The sequence below is a fragment of the Bufo gargarizans genome, chromosome 3 (assembly GCF_014858855.1).
Source record: "Bufo gargarizans isolate SCDJY-AF-19 chromosome 3, ASM1485885v1, whole genome shotgun sequence".
Lineage (NCBI taxonomy): Eukaryota > Metazoa > Chordata > Amphibia > Anura > Bufonidae > Bufo > Bufo gargarizans.
Window position 1 is genome coordinate 595,932,969 of NC_058082.1, and position 16,923 is coordinate 595,949,891.

At 44.0% G+C, this 16,923-nt stretch overlaps 2 protein-coding genes across 2 annotated transcripts in view; one reads left to right on the plus strand and one right to left on the minus strand.

The window, feature by feature from the left end:
• Positions 1-3,008: 3,008 nt before the first annotated feature.
• On the plus strand, positions 3,009-6,132 carry LOC122931863 (protein kinase C delta type-like). The gene is made up of 9 exons (XM_044285917.1): positions 3,009-3,836; positions 4,029-4,117; positions 4,246-4,416; positions 4,664-4,755; positions 4,869-5,070; positions 5,182-5,373; positions 5,491-5,619; positions 5,713-5,879; positions 6,066-6,132. The coding sequence occupies exons 1-9, from the start codon at positions 3,515-3,517 to the stop codon at positions 6,130-6,132; spliced, it is 1,431 nt and encodes a 476-aa protein (XP_044141852.1). The 5' UTR covers positions 3,009-3,514.
• Positions 6,133-12,873: 6,741 nt separating this feature from the next.
• The window catches only part of TMEM50B (transmembrane protein 50B), a 34,986-nt gene continuing 30,936 nt past the window's right edge, over positions 12,874-16,923 (minus strand). Inside the window, exon 7 of the mRNA XM_044284430.1 lies at positions 12,874-16,200. Coding sequence (XP_044140365.1) covers positions 16,155-16,200 — 46 coding nt within the window. The 3' untranslated portion in view covers positions 12,874-16,154. The remainder of the gene's footprint in view (positions 16,201-16,923) is intronic.

The window sequence follows — 16,923 nt, forward strand, 5'->3', positions numbered from 1 at the left end:
TAAGAGGAGACTGTGTGAATCAGGCCTTCATGGTAGAATATCTGCTAGGAAACCACTGCTAAGAACAGGCAACAAGCAGAAGAGACTTGTTTGGGCTAAAGAACACAAGGAATGGACATTAGACCAGTGGAAATCTGTGCTTTGGTCTGATGAGTCCAAATTTGAGATCTTTGGTTCCAACCACCGTGTCTTTGTGCGACGCAGAAAAGGTGAACGGATGGACTCTACATGCCTGGTTCCCACCGTGAAGCATGAAGGAGGAGGTGTGATGGTGTGGGGGTGCTTTGCTGGTGACACTGTTGGGGATTTATTCAAAATTCAAGGCATACTGAACCAGCATGGCTACCACAGCATCTTGCAGCGGCATGCTATTCCATCCGGTTTGCGTTTAGTTGGACCATCATTTATTATTCAACAGGACAATGACCCCAAACACACCTCCAGGCTGTGTAAGGGCTATTTGACCATGAAGGAGAGTGATGGGATGCTGCGCCAGATGACCTGGCCTCCACAGTCACCGGACCTGAACCCAATCGAGATGGTTTGGGGTGAGCTGGACCGCAGAGTGAAGGCAAAAGGGCCAACAAGTGCTAAGCATCTCTGGAAACTCCTTCAAGACTGTTGGAAGACCATTTCAGGTGACTACCTCTTGAAGCTCATCAAGAAAATGCCAAGAGTGTGCAAAGCAGTAATCAAAGCAAAAGGTGGCTACTTTGAAGAACCTAGAATATGACATATTTTCAGTTGTTTCACACTTTTTTGTTATGTATATATTTCCACATGTGTTAATTCATAGTTTTGATGCCTTCAGTGTGAATCTACAATTTTTATAGTCATGAAAATAAAGAAAACTCTTTGAATGAGAAGGTGTGTCCAAACTTTTGGTCTGTACTGTATATGGTGTTGCCATATTCAGGACAAAATGCATAACAAATTGTGAGGTGCATTTTCTCCTTTTACCCCTTGTGAAAATGAAAAAATTGGGGATAAAGCAATGTTTTATTGGATATGAAAGTTCATTTTTCATTTTTATAGCCAAAGCATTTACATCATCCTTTGATTTATTCTGTGAGGGTTGTAGTTTCCAAAATGGGGTCACTTTTTGGGTTTTCTTTCTAGGTTTACCTGAGGGTCTCTTCAAATGTGACATAGCACCTGAAAACCATTCCAGCAGAATCTGCCCTCCGTTAACAATATGGCGCTCCTTTCCTTCTGTGCCCTGCCGTGTGCCCATACAGCAGGTAACGACCACATATGGGGTTTTTCTGTAAACCGGGTAATAAATATTGAGGTTTCTTTGGCTGTTAACCCTTGCTGTGTTACTTGAAAAATGACATTTTGAAATGTCCCCTCTACTTTGCTTTTCTTATGGAACACCTAAAGGGTTTAATAAAGTTTGTAAAATCAGGGGAGGTGTAAAATGAGGGTTGTATTTTCTAAAATGTGGTGATTTATGGGTGGGTTCTACTATGTAGGCCCCACAAAGTGACTTCTTAACTGAACTGGTCATTAAAAAAGTGGGTTTTGGAAATTTTCTTAAAAATCTTAAAATTAGCTTCTAAACTTCTAAGCCTTCTAACGTCCTAAAAAAATAAAATAACATTTACAAAATGATGCCAATATAAAGAAGACATATGGGGAATGTAAAGTAATAACTTTTTTATAAAGTATCACTATCCGTTTTAAAAGCAGAGAAATTTTAGGATTTTTTCTTATGCATAAAGGTAAAACATATCAACTCACATTCACCACTAACATGAAGTATGGTGTCACGAGAAAACAATCTCAGAATGGCTTGGATAAGTAAAACCATTCCAAAATTAATACCAGATAAACTGACACATGTCAGATTTGAAAAATGGGAATCCGGCATTTGGTCCAAACTGGCTGTTGCTTGTAGTGGTGGAAGCGATTGAATATTATACAAAGCAGCAAATATTATACACACATAGCAGTGTCAACCTACTCTATAAATATATCACATTATGTAAAATGATTGCTAAATGGTATAAAAAAGGTAAAAAAAAAAAGTAAATAAATGACATACAAACATAGTGTACTCTAAAATGGTAGCAAAGAAAAACACAAAAGAAGCATAAAAAGGCCTTAGGCTACATGTACATGACAGTAAAAAAAAAACGGACATGTGATGGATGATTTTTTAACGGCCATCACACATCCATTTTAAGGCCAATGGTATTCTATGAGGTTATTTACCCGGCAGTTTTTTTGACGGCCAGTGAATAACGGATGTCATAAAAATGTTCTATCTTGTCTGTTTTTCACTGACCGACTGCCGCCATACAATTGAATGGGTCCGTTTTTAATGCCCATTTCTCAGAAAGGCATCAGTGAAAAAAAAAGTCTGTTAAAAATAGACAGTTTATCCGTTCTTAACAGACCTTAGGGCTCATTCACACGACCGTATGAATGGGTCCGCATCTGTTCCGCAATTCATGTCTTATTCTTGTCCTAAATATTAAAGGGGTTGTCCGGGTTCAGAGCTGAACCCGGACATCCCTCCATTTTCACCCCGGCAGCCCCCCTGACATGAGCATGCTCCGATGCTCTCCTTTGCCCTGCGCTAAATTGCGCAGGGCAAAGGCATTTTTAGGAGTTCCGGTGACGTACCGGGGCTCTCCATGGGGCTGACAGAAACCCCGGTGACGTCACCGGCACTGATGGGCGGGATTTAGCTCTGCCCTAGCCAGTTAAACGGCTAGGGCAGAGCTAAAGCCCGCCCCTTAGAGCCGGTGACGTCACCGAACACACTGCCGGGCGAAAGTTACCGCCCGGCAGTGTGTTATTAAAAACAAAAGTGCCCGTGCCCTGCGCGATTTAGTGCAGGGCACGGGAGCGCATCGGAGCATGAGATGCTCCGATGCTAGGCTCAGGGATGCTGCCGGGGTGAAAATAAGGGTATGTCCGGGTTCAGCTCTGAACCCCGACAACCCCTTTAATGATGTATCCTTAGGAATGTCTATCCTTGTGTAATTGGTAGCCGACAATCAGCTGAATGAAGGGACGCCATGTCTACCCTGGACACAATGTATCATTTTCCCTAACAAGATGCATAATTAGAGTAGAATTGCATCTTGTTACATTGTTAAGCTGTTTGTAGAGGAGAGTTTTTATTCTGGGAATAAACTGGATATAATATAAATGATAAATGCTAGAGAGACTTAGTAAATAGAAAATCATGGACCTTTAAAACTGCTGATGAACACAGGCCTGTCAGCCAGGCTGATGATGTTACAGGTACCTGGATTGTCATGTCACCTTTGACAGCCAGCCATGACACAGGTACCTCTGAAAAGTCATGTGACCTTTAGAATGTGGTGATGTCACAGATGCCTTTGTGATGTCATATAACAATTGATTCTAGCTTTCTGCAGCCTGACTTTCGGCCATATTTCTTCATCACTTGACGGGTGAAGGCGACTTTTACTTGCGCTCAGCAAATTTTGGTTTTGTTCAAAGAGGGCCTGTTAGCCAAGCCGTTCCAAGTGTCATCATGGAACGCGCTGAAGGCGCACAGGACCTTTCTCAGCCTAGTGACATCTATGGGCTGAACATGGAGGTTCCAAAGAATCTTCCCCAAAAAAGAAAAAGGAAGAGAAAGAGGAGAGTTCAGCCGCCAAATAAGAGGAGGAGAATAGAAACATCAGAGAAGGCGAAAGATGGCGGCAAAGAAAAAATGATCAAGGCTTCGAAAAGACCTGGAAGCCCTATACAGGAGAGTATCCTAAAAAAGAGGAAGAGGGGAGAAAAGACAGGGGGAAAAGCTGAAGATGGACCCAGCACGTCCTATAACACTGAGATGGAACAGCTGTCAGGTGAGTGCAGATCTAAGACACCTAGAGCCAATATCCCCCAATAACGTATCAATGGGTTTGTCCACTTATGAACATGATTAATGAGCATTTTTGTCTTTCATGCCCCATAAAGTTCTTATCCTCTCATGTCGTAATTACTATTAGAGGCCAAACGCAGGAATATTAAACTATAATGTCTCTTCTCTCTACCAGTGACAACCCCAGCAGAAACCCCCATCATTGTGACTGGACTGGAAAGCTTCACCTTCCATAAATTTCTTGGAGAGGGTGCTTTTGGTAAAGTAAGTATCAGGAGTTGTTGTCACTTTTTCCTTATGTGTAGTAATATGACTATAGCAAAATCAAGATTTCACATCTTCTCATGGCAGGATGCGCCGTTCCTCAAGTTCTAATGTTCTGTCTCCTCTAGGTCATGCTGGCCACACATCCCGACTGCCAACAACAACTGGCAGTGAAGCTGGTGAAGAAGAGGGTCCTGCTTCAGAACTTTAGAAACAACGTTCTGATTGAGCGACAGGTCCTGGAGGTGACTGGGAAAAGTCCACTATTCACCCACGCTTATGCCACCTTCCAGACCAAGGTAAGAGTCTTATTCACTACTGGGTTTTGTGAGTAGGTCAGTTCTTTCCAACCCCATCCTACTTTTGCCAACATTGTTGTACTTAAATGAGTTCCAAGACTTGCACTATGATGGTAGGTCAACCTGAACCTCTGGCTTCTTCTACTTGGGAAGCATAACATCTCCAAAGCAGGGTATATATATGCACTCTAATATTCCATAGTTAAGTTTTTTGAAACTTACATGATATGCTCTGTCTTTATCACAGGACTATGCCTTCTTCATCATGGAGTTTCTCAGCGGAGGAGACCTAGGTGACCTCATACATGCCAAAGCCCCATTTACCATTCCAGTCACCAGGTAAGGCAGAACATAGATATCTTAGATAAAGACAATAGTTGTCAGGAACATCCATCTTTATATCATTTATTGGTCTCATAGTGAATGTTGATGTTTTCTCTTTTTGTAATCAGATTTTTTGCAGCTGAGATCATCTGTGGGCTGCAGTTTCTCCATAACAGAGGCATCATACATAGAGACATAAAACCAGACAACATCTTAATGGACAGCGCCGGTCACTTGAAGATTGGCGATTTCGGTCTTGCCGTGATGAACATCTTTGGGGAAAGGAAGATCTCACAATATGCCGGAACTCTTAGCTACATGGCACCCGAGGTGAGGAATCATCTATGTGCTTCTCATTGTGCATAGGGCTGGACATCTCCATGACTTCTGCTGCTCTGGACAATGCTCTTATTTTTTATTGTCTCCCTGATATTTCTACAGATTCTTCTGGAGAAGCCCTACAACACGGCAGTGGACTGGTTCTCAGCTGGTGTGACGATATATGAGATGGCTACTGGCAAATATCCATTCTCTGCCAGTATATTTCCTGAAAAAATTCAGAAGTCACTGATCAACGATGTTCCCACCTACCCAAAACGACTCGACCCACAAGCCAGAGACCTCATAGAGAGGGTGAGTATAAAAATATATAGCAGTACAACAGCGGCTAAATATGACATTGAAAACTAGGGACTACATTGGAAAGTGTGATCTACAATTCTGAAATGTCTTCAATATATTTTTTTCCAGCTCTTAATCAAGTCACCAGAGAGTCGCCAGTTAGCGGTATGTAACATCAGGGAACATCCATTTTTCATGGACATCGAGTGGACAGATATAGAGGAAGCAGCAGCTTGTCCACCATTCCAACCAGGACCAGTAAGTACAGGATCCAGGGAAGATTTGGGTAGTAGTAAAGTTCCATTGTGCCCTTTCTTGTTAAACACAGGATCTTGGATCTTCTCTCCACAGCTACCAGTGATGACATCGAAAAAAATAAATGATGTCCTATCCTCCACCGAAGCCAATAAGCCACCAATGGCCGATAAAGATCAAAAGCTATTCTGTGGATTCACTTTTGCCAATGCCAGATGGCAGGTCATAAAGCCAATACAAGAACCTGTCATACGTCATCGCAGGTGGGTCATCGTAACTGAGAGGGAAATATGGGGATTATTGAAAGTTCCCTCAATTACCTGTGATTTTATCAGCAGAGTGTGGTGTGGAGTCCATTTACTGATGGAAGCTTATAGTCTGCTGATGGGTCTACAGGGTAAACGTGCAGGTGGTTACCACTATTACAATGCTATTTTATCTCTTGGCAGAACATTTGGCAGGATTGTGAGAGAGATCGTCCACAGGATCTGGAGGAGGATAAACCACTGGAAGTGAGCAGCTCCACTATATATACAGATGTCCACAATAGATCAGTGGGAGAAAACCATCATGTTATAGCAGAGCCTCTTGATGACATCACACTCACCAGGAAAATCCACCGAGAATTGCTGTCCTTGTATGAGCCTCAAATTCCAACCTCTGACCTCTATGTACTCTCCTGACAACTTATCGGTACTGTGATATAACAGTCCTGGTCCTTCAGTTTCATTTCCAACTGCCACTAGGAATAACCTGAGGGTCATAACCTGCAGAGTAGCAGGAGCAGAGAAGCAGCAGGAAGTCGATGAAGATTCTTCCACGAATCAATGAATTGACCGCCAGCGCTTCTAGTCCACAAGCTGCCTCTTGTGCCCAAGGGAAGGGTAGTCCTTACGCCATGGTTCCCTAGAGGTTTCCTCCACAGGGGGTTTTTCCTCTCCTGCGTGCCAACGGATAACAACATCAACAAGAAAATGGTAACTTGTTGGACTCTGCCCTCAGTGTTAATCACACCATCCACTAGTGGCAAAGAGGGACCGAAGAGGACATTTACCACCAATAAACAATAAACAGTACCATTTACCATCATCTGGTAGTAGCGTGATTATCTTATATCTAACGAATCCTTAGACTCTACAGTCATTGGTTTATCTGTAATGGAGAGCATGCAAGTCTAATAAGACTTGTCTCGATACAGTGTCTTTATGTTAAAACATGTCCGACTGTAAAGAATTTCTGTCTTTTAAGACTAGCACAACATACAATAGGAAAAAAAACAAAATTTTAGACAATATACACCTATATGTTAGACCATGAGGCATCCATGTATCATATCCTGTTGTAGGAGAAAGTACTCAAGCGTTGTCTTGCTAAGCAATCTAACATGAAATGCAGGGTCAGGACGATGAGTAGGCAAGGGTAGGTACCTGCCTAGGGCGCTCCTTACTAATCTTAAGGGGAGGGGGCACAATTAACTAATGACCTCTGAAGCGCTTATTCGGTCAGCAAGCCCTGGGAACAGTCATTATGGCGTTCCTTGTCCTAGCACCGATATTATTCATCGCTCCCTGGTCTTTTACTCTCTATAATGAAGACATCCAGACACTGTGCGGCATGAAGAGTATTGGTGCCCATAGGAGAAGTATTTTTTTTTTTGTCTAGTTTGAGGTCTTTATCTAGGGGACCAAGGAGTGAAGTGGTATTATAGGGTAGACAGGGGTTTGCTTAAATTTGGGGTCTGATCTGGGGTCTGTATAAAGTTGGTTTGTGTTTCATGGATGATTGGTAGGAGAGGCTCTGAAAATGTATTTTCAGCAGAGCAGTGCCCATGGAATACAGAAGACACACAGAGACCAAAAAATGGACACGTGAACCAAACACTGGTGCAGATTTTTCCCTTATATCTTATGTCTGTGTAGCTCCACTCCTGGTTTTGGCTCACAATCACTGATGGAAATGACTGACCAAAACACTGACGTGTGAATAAGGCCATAAGGCCTAATTGTTAACCTGTGCTTTGAATAGGGCCAACCAATATTCACTACTTGTGCAAGGGGTGGGAGACTGAGGGCCCTCTGGAGGATTCACCTGTTCCCCTGTGGGCCAGTACGAGCCTGCACATGGGTCCAGAGATCTCCCCATTCATTGCTCCAATTGCTCTGTTTTATTTTTATTGCTCAGATTTATTTCAGCCTGCCTGCTTAGTGGAGAGTGCGTCCTTTCTTAAGGGTTGTGTCCATGCTGCTGCAGTTATTTCCCTATCACAGCTTAGGAGGTGTGTTCATTCTTCTGCAGCTCTTTTCCTATCACAGCTCAGGAAGTATGTCCTTTCTGCTGCAGCTGTCATCAAATCACAGCTGGATGGAGATCCTTTCTGCTGCGGCTCTCTTCCTATCCCAGCTCAGGGTGTGTGTCATTTCTGCTGCAGCTCTCCCTCTATCACAGCTCAGGGAGTGTGTTCTTCCTGCTGCAGATTTCTCCCTATAAGGCTAGATTCACACAGCCATATGTGTTTTACGGTCCACAAATTGCGGATCCGAAAACAAAAACAGATGATGTCCATATGGCGCCCATTTTTTTTTTTGTGGATCCATTGTAACAATGCCTACCCCTGTCCGCAAAACGGACAAGAATAGGACATGTTCTAGGGGTTTTTTTTGCGGGGCTACGGAACGGACATACGGATGTGGATAGCACACGGTGTGCTGTCCGCCTTTTTTTTTCCCGCGTGAATGTAGCCTAACTGTCACAGTTTCTAACAGTAGATATGGCTGGTAGCAGTTGAAGAATTAAACTGACCATGTGCGACCACCTCAAGAGGTGGTCGTACACTTTACCACACAGACTAAACAACAGGGGGCTATTAAAATGAAATAAAGGGAATATCTAACAACTTGAACATTTTTGCAACAAAAAAGTAAATTATACAAGTAACTCGTTTTTCATGAATGGTGGCACAACCCCTTTAACAGTCACAGTGAGAGACCCTATTAGAGAAGAATTTAGGGAGACATGTATGTACAGACACTTTTACAACACTCATAATGGGAGAAATTTGAAAACGACTGTTTCCATTGTGAGAAATTCTCAGAATTCTTACAAAAACAATGTGCTAACCACATCCTTAATACCCACATAGCATCAGGTGGTCACCGGCCGGCACATTCTGCTTCTCCGAAAACATCAGTTGATACCAAGCTTTTTTTTTTTCTGCTCACACAAACAGAGGCAAACATCTCTCTACAGTGCTTTCCTGGAATTTACATCTCCATAAAGAAGCTGAGTGGTACTGAGCTGGTCAGAGACTATGACACTGCCTTAAGCCATCTTTGGACAGTTTGGCAAATTTCCTCCCTGCTAACCTGAAAGGTGAGCAAGTGGAAATATCTATACCAACTGTGGCACCTAAATGTTATCTGTCCTTGGTTGCCACATTCACTATGGAGCTTCATACTGCCTCTATAAACATCCGTGCAAAAAGTGTCCCTGAGAAGGACCATGGATGAAGTGCTTATTGATGAGTAGTGACAAGTGTCTGCTAGTGGAAAGACCATGGCCATCAGACCCTGAGCAGAAGACATTCTCTGGAATGATGGATCACATATCAACATTTGGCAGTCTGGTAAGGGTAATCTTGATTTGATGGATGTAGGAAATCTACTACTTGACTGAGAATATAGGGGCATATTTAAACGCCGGTCTTAATCAGCCTTATACCTGGCGGTGGATTGCTGAAGTTATGTAGAGGCGCTGGCCTCTATATAACTTCGGCGTATCCACCGCTGAGTCTAAATGTAACACCGTTTCCTTGCCCTCTTACATTTAGACCATTTTCTAGGCCTAAACCAGTCGTAGAAAAAGGTAAATTAGACTTTATTAGACCTGGTGTGAATAGGGAAGTCGTCTCAGATTCTGCTGCACCACGTTGTGCAACAGAATCTGCACCATACATACGCCAAAAAAGTGGCATATATCTGGTCATAAATGACCCCCATAGTCCTGTTAATTTAAATGGTGGACTTATTTTCCCATGCCATAGCCTGGCACTCTCCAGCTCTTCCTATCTGGGGAATACAATAGCTCCTTATGGAGAGCACCTTAAATGGCATAAGGAATCTTATAGGCCAGGCAATGCTCCTCTGGAATTTTTGGAAGAAAGTATACCGTCCACCTCTTCCTAGTGATCTATGATACGGAGTCCGACACTCTTCTAGGATCTTCTGAAGAGTCCTCACCTTAAGACCCCTTTACATTGGCAGAAGAATAGCAAAGATTCCTATTGTTAGTGATTATCTGGCAGTGTAAATGTACCGCCGAAACACTCATTCATTGGGCAATTCAATCACTTGTGCACACACAAAAACCGCTGTTTGCCGGCAGCAGATCCTGCTGGGTAAACACAATCTGAAGCCGGCAAATAATGATTCTGTATGGGGACAAGCAATGGCATTAAATGCAGTGGTCTCCTCCACCAGCGAGCAGCAGATCGTCAGGAAGGAACGCTTCCTTCCCGACAATCTGCTGCTCTGTCATCCCACGTAAAGGGTTTAACATGTGTGCCAGAAAACTGGTGCGCATTACACCAGTAATCTGCTTCAGCTCCTGGCATATTTCAGTTCTGTTGCACGGATTGCAGAAAATGCGACAAATTTAAGCCTGTTAGTAAATTGGTCGGATCTTCCTCCAGCTGAGTTTTTTTTTTTTTTTTTTTTTTACTAACACTGGGGTGTGAAAAGCTAGTCTCTAAAGAAACACTCCTACAAAAATTTGTATTCTCTGATCTGTTAGAAAGGTACACAAGGTAATCTGTATTGACGATAATCTTCTTACCAGTGACTGTATTTGGGAGTTATAACGTCCCTTCTGATCCTCAGCTGTGCCATGTGACCAGCACTCTGATCTCCGATCTACAAAGGATAGGAAATCAGTTACTTCTCTATTCATTCCTATGAGACAGACATTGAGGCTCCCATAGAAATACATAGAGAAACCGGCTTCCTGGCCACACATAAGGTGCAGCAGTTGGAAAGTCTAATTGCTGGTCACATGACACAGCTGAGGATCAGAAGGGAGGTTATAACTCACAAAAACTCCCTGGTAAGAACTTCACTACAGTTTACATCGTGTACCTTTCTAACAGGTCAGAGAATAAACATTTTTATGGGAGTGCTTCTTTAATAAACGAACCTCCTTACCTCTTCCTGTCTGTTTCTGATGTTCCAGTTGTAGAAAGCTACATCAAGCATTTCACAGGTCTGCAAATTGCAACACTACAGGTCCCAGCATGCCATTGTGGTGCAAGCCATGACTCCAGGTGGGCCAGATATAACCAGAAGAAATCACAGACCACACAGTCAACATTTCTATATTCACAGGAGGCTTTTATTACAGGTCAAGCTGCAAGATACAAGGATAATCTGCAAGAATGCACAATGCTACTGTAACAAAGCTGCAGCGATCATTTCCATTCACACACTTTATTACACAAGGGGTTTACGGTGGGAACAAAGGTAGTTCCAGAGCTTTCCAGATCACAGGTCTCCACTCCTGGCTTCATATCCTGTGACTCCATCATAAACGGATAGTATATACTGTATCTACCCTAGACCCACACGTCCCTGCTGTGTATCACTGGCTCAGTAGTCTGCATGGTGGGCGCGGCGGACTGATGCAAAGCAAGCTCCCCGTGGCTCACAGACGGCCTGGCTCCTATCCATTATAATGATACCTTATAACGTCTACAAACAATAAATATAAGTAACTGAATGCAAGAAATGATTACACATTGTCTATGGGGCCTTAAAGGGGTCCTCCGACTGTTTTTATAATAACAATGGGATTAATACAGAAGAAAGTGGGGGCAAAAATAACGTATTGACTACTGCAAAGCTTCTTCTCTGCCTTCAGCGGCAGAAGAACAGAGTAGGCAGAGACTGGTTACTAGGGAGCCATTTTTAAGAGGCTGCAGTTTTTGGCAGTGTAGCCACAGAAACCAGTCTGACCTTAAGGCCCATGCACATGACCGTTGTTTGGGTTCGCATCCATTGGCCCCGCAAAAAAAATAGAACATGTCCTATTCTTGTCATTTTTGCGGACAAGAATAGGAATTTCTACTAATGGGCGGCCCGTTCTGTAAATCGCGAAACGCACACGGGCGTCATCCGCGTTTTAATGATCTGAAATTTGCGGACCGCAATACACAGCACAGTCGTGTGCATGTAGGCTAAAGGACTCTAAACGGTTCAAAAGCTTAACAGGATAGGGAACGTATCAGCTGTTCTGAAACTACAACTCCCAGTATCCTCCTTTCACTTCTATAGGAGTTACGAGAACAGCTGAGTAAGTGTACATGCTGGGAGTTGTAGTTTTTACAGCAGCTGGAGTGCTGAAGGTTGCCGATTCTTGGTGTAGGGGGTAAAGCAGCTTGACAGTAGTCACCCCGACTCCCAGCAAACAGAAGAGCTGGCTGGTCATGGAGGAGAAATACAGCATTGCATGGAGATGAATGTGTAATACGTGGACGGTTTCAGTTTACCAGTGCGGGGGCCACCTAGTACGACGTATGAACTGCAACTGTCTTATTCGGACCTACCCTATATAGGTGTTGTCCCATTAGAAACACAGGATAGGGGATAGGCGTCTGATCGTCAGGGGTCCAAATCTGGACTACACTGCACCTTCTCTTCCCCAAGTCTATAGTCATGTGTAGAATCCAATGTGTTCACCTAAATATACTCAGTGAGCAGGCCATGTTGGCAAGGATTAAAAGAGTTATATGATATTAAAAAAACATGTCTGCTTTCTTCCAGAAACAGCGCCACCCTTGTCCGTGGACTGTATCTGGTACTGCAGCTCATCCCATTCACTTAAAACGGCAATACCAGATGTAGCCCATGGGCAAAAGGTGGCAAGGCAGCCATGTTTTTCTAATTTCAAACAACCGCTAAGGTTCACATTTAGCTGCCACAGTGCGTGATCTACTGGATCCGTATATGTTAACTGTCTGAACTGATAGATCTGTACACAATAAACCCTAAGTTAGGGAAGCGCCATGGACACAGTCCCTTATTGGAGTGATTAACTAATTAGGGACAGCATCCCCGACCACTCGGGGCAGCCTCCCCCCCCACCCCACCCCACCTCTCGGGACGGCCTCCCGCCCCCCCCCCCACACCTCTCGGGACGGCCTCCCCCCACCTCTCGGGACGGCCTTCCCCCCCACCTCTCGGGACGGCCTTCCCCCCCCCCCCCCCCACTTCTCGGGACGGCCTCCCCCCCCACCTCTCGGGACGGCCTCCACAGTATCTCCCTAATGCAGGGTTAGGATTTGTTGGCCGCAGGACATATACAGTTAAAGTATAGCGATCCAGTAGAGCCCACTCTAAAGTGGCACCAAAAAAGGGGTTGTCCAGGATCAGAAAAACATGGCTGCCTTCTTCCAAAAACAGCCCATCCCCCGTCCACAGCTTGTTTGCGGTATTTGCAGCTCCGATCCATTGACTTCAATGGCGCTGAGCTGCAATACCAGACACAACCCATGGACAGAGGGTGGTGCTTTTTTTTTGGAAGAAAGAAGCCATGTTTTTCCAATCTTGGACAACCCCTATAAAACTTCTTGGCACATAGGAAATTCAATGTATGTCATATACACAGGAGCTCCCCCCACAGTGACTTAAAATGATGTGACATGACGGTCAATAGTGATACGGCACAGTGGCGGTCACAGCCATTACTTGCCATTGTCAGGAAACCTATCACTATCAGAAGGAATGGCGGTAAATGAAACAGTGGGCGTGCCCAATTAGACACGCTCCGATTTTTTGTCCCCGCTAAACAGCACTCCTGCCGCCATGCGTATACAAAGATGCATATATCCTCCACTTTCTTCCAATGGGATCTATTCTCAGTTTTGCAAAAGAGACTAAAACAGCAATGTGAACGTAGAGGTCAGTGCCACCAGCAGAGGGCAGCCTTGCATGCAATGTGCGCACAGGGCCCCCTCCCCCGCTCCCCAATGCCACCAGTAAAGCTATGGTATGCAGACAACATGCAGTTATCTAATCGGGACGTGAGATTTACGAGGCTGACATTTTCATGGTTCAGTGCAAAGCAATACAATAATAAAAGACGCCACGCGGGGAGTACAAGAAGGATGGAAAACAGCAGCTCACACATGAATGTACAATAAATATGCCTCCGCTGTGTTATGCTATATGGCTATTGAGACTGACACTGCGCAGCATTTATTGGATTTGTGCATTTAAGCATAACCGCAGGACATTTTCCTTTAAATGTCCCATCTGAGGTCACTTGTTTCAGCCATTAAAGGGTTGTCCAAGATTAGAAAAACAAGGTCTACTTTTTTTTTTTCTTTCTAATCCTGGACAGTCCCTTTAAGCCCGGGCTACATGAAAAAAAATGCTATGTCAGCATTGGCTTCAGTGTAAATTTCTTCCCTATAGAAAACAATGGCAACTGTGCTACTATAATGACATCATTAGGCTGTGCACACTGCGAACTGTATTACTGAGGGGGCTTTCGCTGTCCTGGACTTACAACCACTGCATGTCCCTCCATGCTGATATTTCCGGCTGGAGTGACAGGCCGCAGCTACAAGGGCTTGTTTCATCTGGCTAAAGAGGGTTGTATCATCGCTAGGATATGCCAAAGTCAGATTAGTGCGGGTCCCAACTCTGAGACACGCACCTATCTCCAGCATTGGCCCTCAAAAGTGAATGAGAGTGCACTGCGCAAGCGCAGCATGCTCTCCATTCATTTCTATGGGGGCTTCGAAAATAGCTATTTCCACCAGGCAAGCGTGGCCATCGCTCCATTCACTTTATGGGACTGAATGGAGACAGTGCTCAGCTATTTTTGGCAGTCCCACATAGATGAATAGAGCGTGGCTGTGCTTTTCTGAGTTCAGGGGTCCCATTTTGGAGATAGGTGAGGGTCCAAGAGGCGGGACCTGCATCTATCAGAAAATGGTGGCATAGCCTAGCGATATGCCATCAAAGTGCCAGATGAGACAACGCCTTTAATGAATGGACACCGATCTGTCTTGGTTTACTTGACCAGGAACATAAAGACAACGAATGCCCGATCCCTGCCGTGAGAGAGACAGCAGCCCACCCATGAACCTATTGCGAACCACCACCAGAAAGTGGCGCCAAATCTACCCGATTCCAAAAAATAAAGTTGGAACCAGGTTATCACAGTTTCTGAACACAAAGAAGAAAAATGGAAACCTTGCTAAAGACTTGTGCTCTACAGCTTAGAAAAGACCATCACCTGGCTGGGTACTATGGGTCACAACCATTTGGAAAAAAATAAATAAATGGAGGTACGAGGGCACTGGCCCCCAAACCGTGGTTCTCCAGCCTGCTTGGAAACAACGACTCCCAATATGTCCTCACAGCCTGCTAGGACATGAAGGTGAGGAATGGCTGGAAAGCCACAGGTTGTAATACAATGCTTTATTTAAAAGGGCCGAGCCGAGTAGTTTATTATAGCTTAAAGGGGTGTTTTTGGGAGTAGAATACTGATGACCTATACTCAGAGTAGGTCATGTATATTTGATTGGTTGGTGTCCACTCCTGGCAGCCGTGCCAATCGGTTGTTCGAAGCGGGCGCTTTGGCCTTCTCAAACAGCTGACCGGCAGGGGTGCCGGGTGTCGACCCCTACTGATCAGATATTGATCACCTATCTTGATAGGCCATCAATACTTCCGGAAAACTGCTAAGGTAATGGAAGAAAAAACTCCCTTTCCTTTCCCACCCCCCACCGATCCAGCTTCTCCGCTCCGTCCTCGTCTCTGTGCTGAAGTAACATACTGTTTTGGCTGCATTGATGTGCCATATACCGCTGCAACCAACCACTGGCCTCAGTGGGCTCATGGAGAGGCAGCTGAATAAAAAAAAAAGGGGTACATTTATTTATTTTATTTTTATCTCTTTGCAGGCTGCCGGCAGGTTTACACTATAATAAAACAACTGACAACCCATTTAAAGCAACCTTCCTCCTCGATCTAAAAAAAAAATCCCATATTCGCAATAATTTATTTTCTATTGTTCTAATGCGTCCAAAAAAAATTAATAATAATTAAAGCAACTTTGCAAACTGTTTTAGTCCTTTACTCTTGAGTCTACATAGTCAGATCTGGCCGCCATGATTTCCTCCCTTCTATCAATCGCCTACTTCTGGCTATAACATACAGACTGATGGCAGTAGGACTGCAGGATCAGACTGCACGGGGTTTGTTTGTAGTCTGTCGGCATGGAGACACAGGAGCTGTAGATTTTTTTTTATATGAAAAGTTGCTTCTTTTTATTTTTTTATTCTAGATGTGGACCTTTCAAGGGCAAAAAAATAGATCCTCATGTTGGTGACCCAGTAAATAAACCCATCCGGAAGCCTGCACCTTCTCTCCTCTACTCGGAATTGTACTTGGACAATTGGTTGATATGTATAAAACATAACCAGCAATAAAAGACAGCAGAACGTTCTAACTAATAAGAAAACATGGTGGACGATGGCTTCATGACCAGAGCTCCTCAGTTCTCCCGAACTTGTAGATGAGTGTGCTGCAAATCACAGAGAAGATTATTAGTTACATGGATTTTTAAAGAACCCTCTCAATGTGCCCTAATACACATCATAAAGCTAGTGTGGTCAACCACTCCGATGGTCGATGTATTCCAGACAGCCATTCATATAAAGTGGCATCATGTAACCAACTTTTATTAAAAGGTTGTTTTTTTTTTAGACTCTCTGGATAGGTCATCAGTATCTGATTGGTGGGTGTCCGACCCAGGACCTCTGACTATCACCTGTTTGAGAGGGCACAGATGCTTGCAGTATTGCCACGGCCTTCTCTCAGCTTCCGTTACCACGGACCATAACCCAATTCTATGACGGAATGCGTAACGGAATGCCTTTAGAGGCATTCCGTCATAATAGGACTATGGAGTCTATGGGCTGCAAAACGGATCTGTCCTGTTTCAGTTATGCAGTGGAGTCCTCTCCTGCATAACAAACAGGACGGATCCGTTTTGCAGCCCATAGACTCCTATTATGACGGAATGCCTCTAAAGGCTTTCCGTTATGCATCCCATCATAGAATTGGGTTATGGTCCGTGGTAACGGAATCCATAACGCAATTCACCTTTTACCACCAAACGAAGTGTGAACGAATTTCATAAGCTCATCTCTACCTTTAACTTTAATCTGTAACTAGATACAATTACAGCAATAACAAATTTATTATTATTTTTTTCAAATTTTACAACAAAAACACTATTTATAAT

Coding starts and splice junctions, on each gene's coding strand:
- LOC122931863 (XM_044285917.1), top strand. CDS start 3,515: ATGGAACGCGCTGAAGGCGCACAGGACCTTTCTCAGCCTAGTGACATC. Junction 4,417..4,663: donor ATGCCACCTTCCAGACCAAG/GTAAGAGTCTTA, acceptor TCTTTATCACAG/GACTATGCCTTCTTCATCAT. Junction 5,880..6,065: donor CCTGTCATACGTCATCGCAG/GTGGGTCATCGT, acceptor ATCTCTTGGCAG/AACATTTGGCAGGATTGTGA.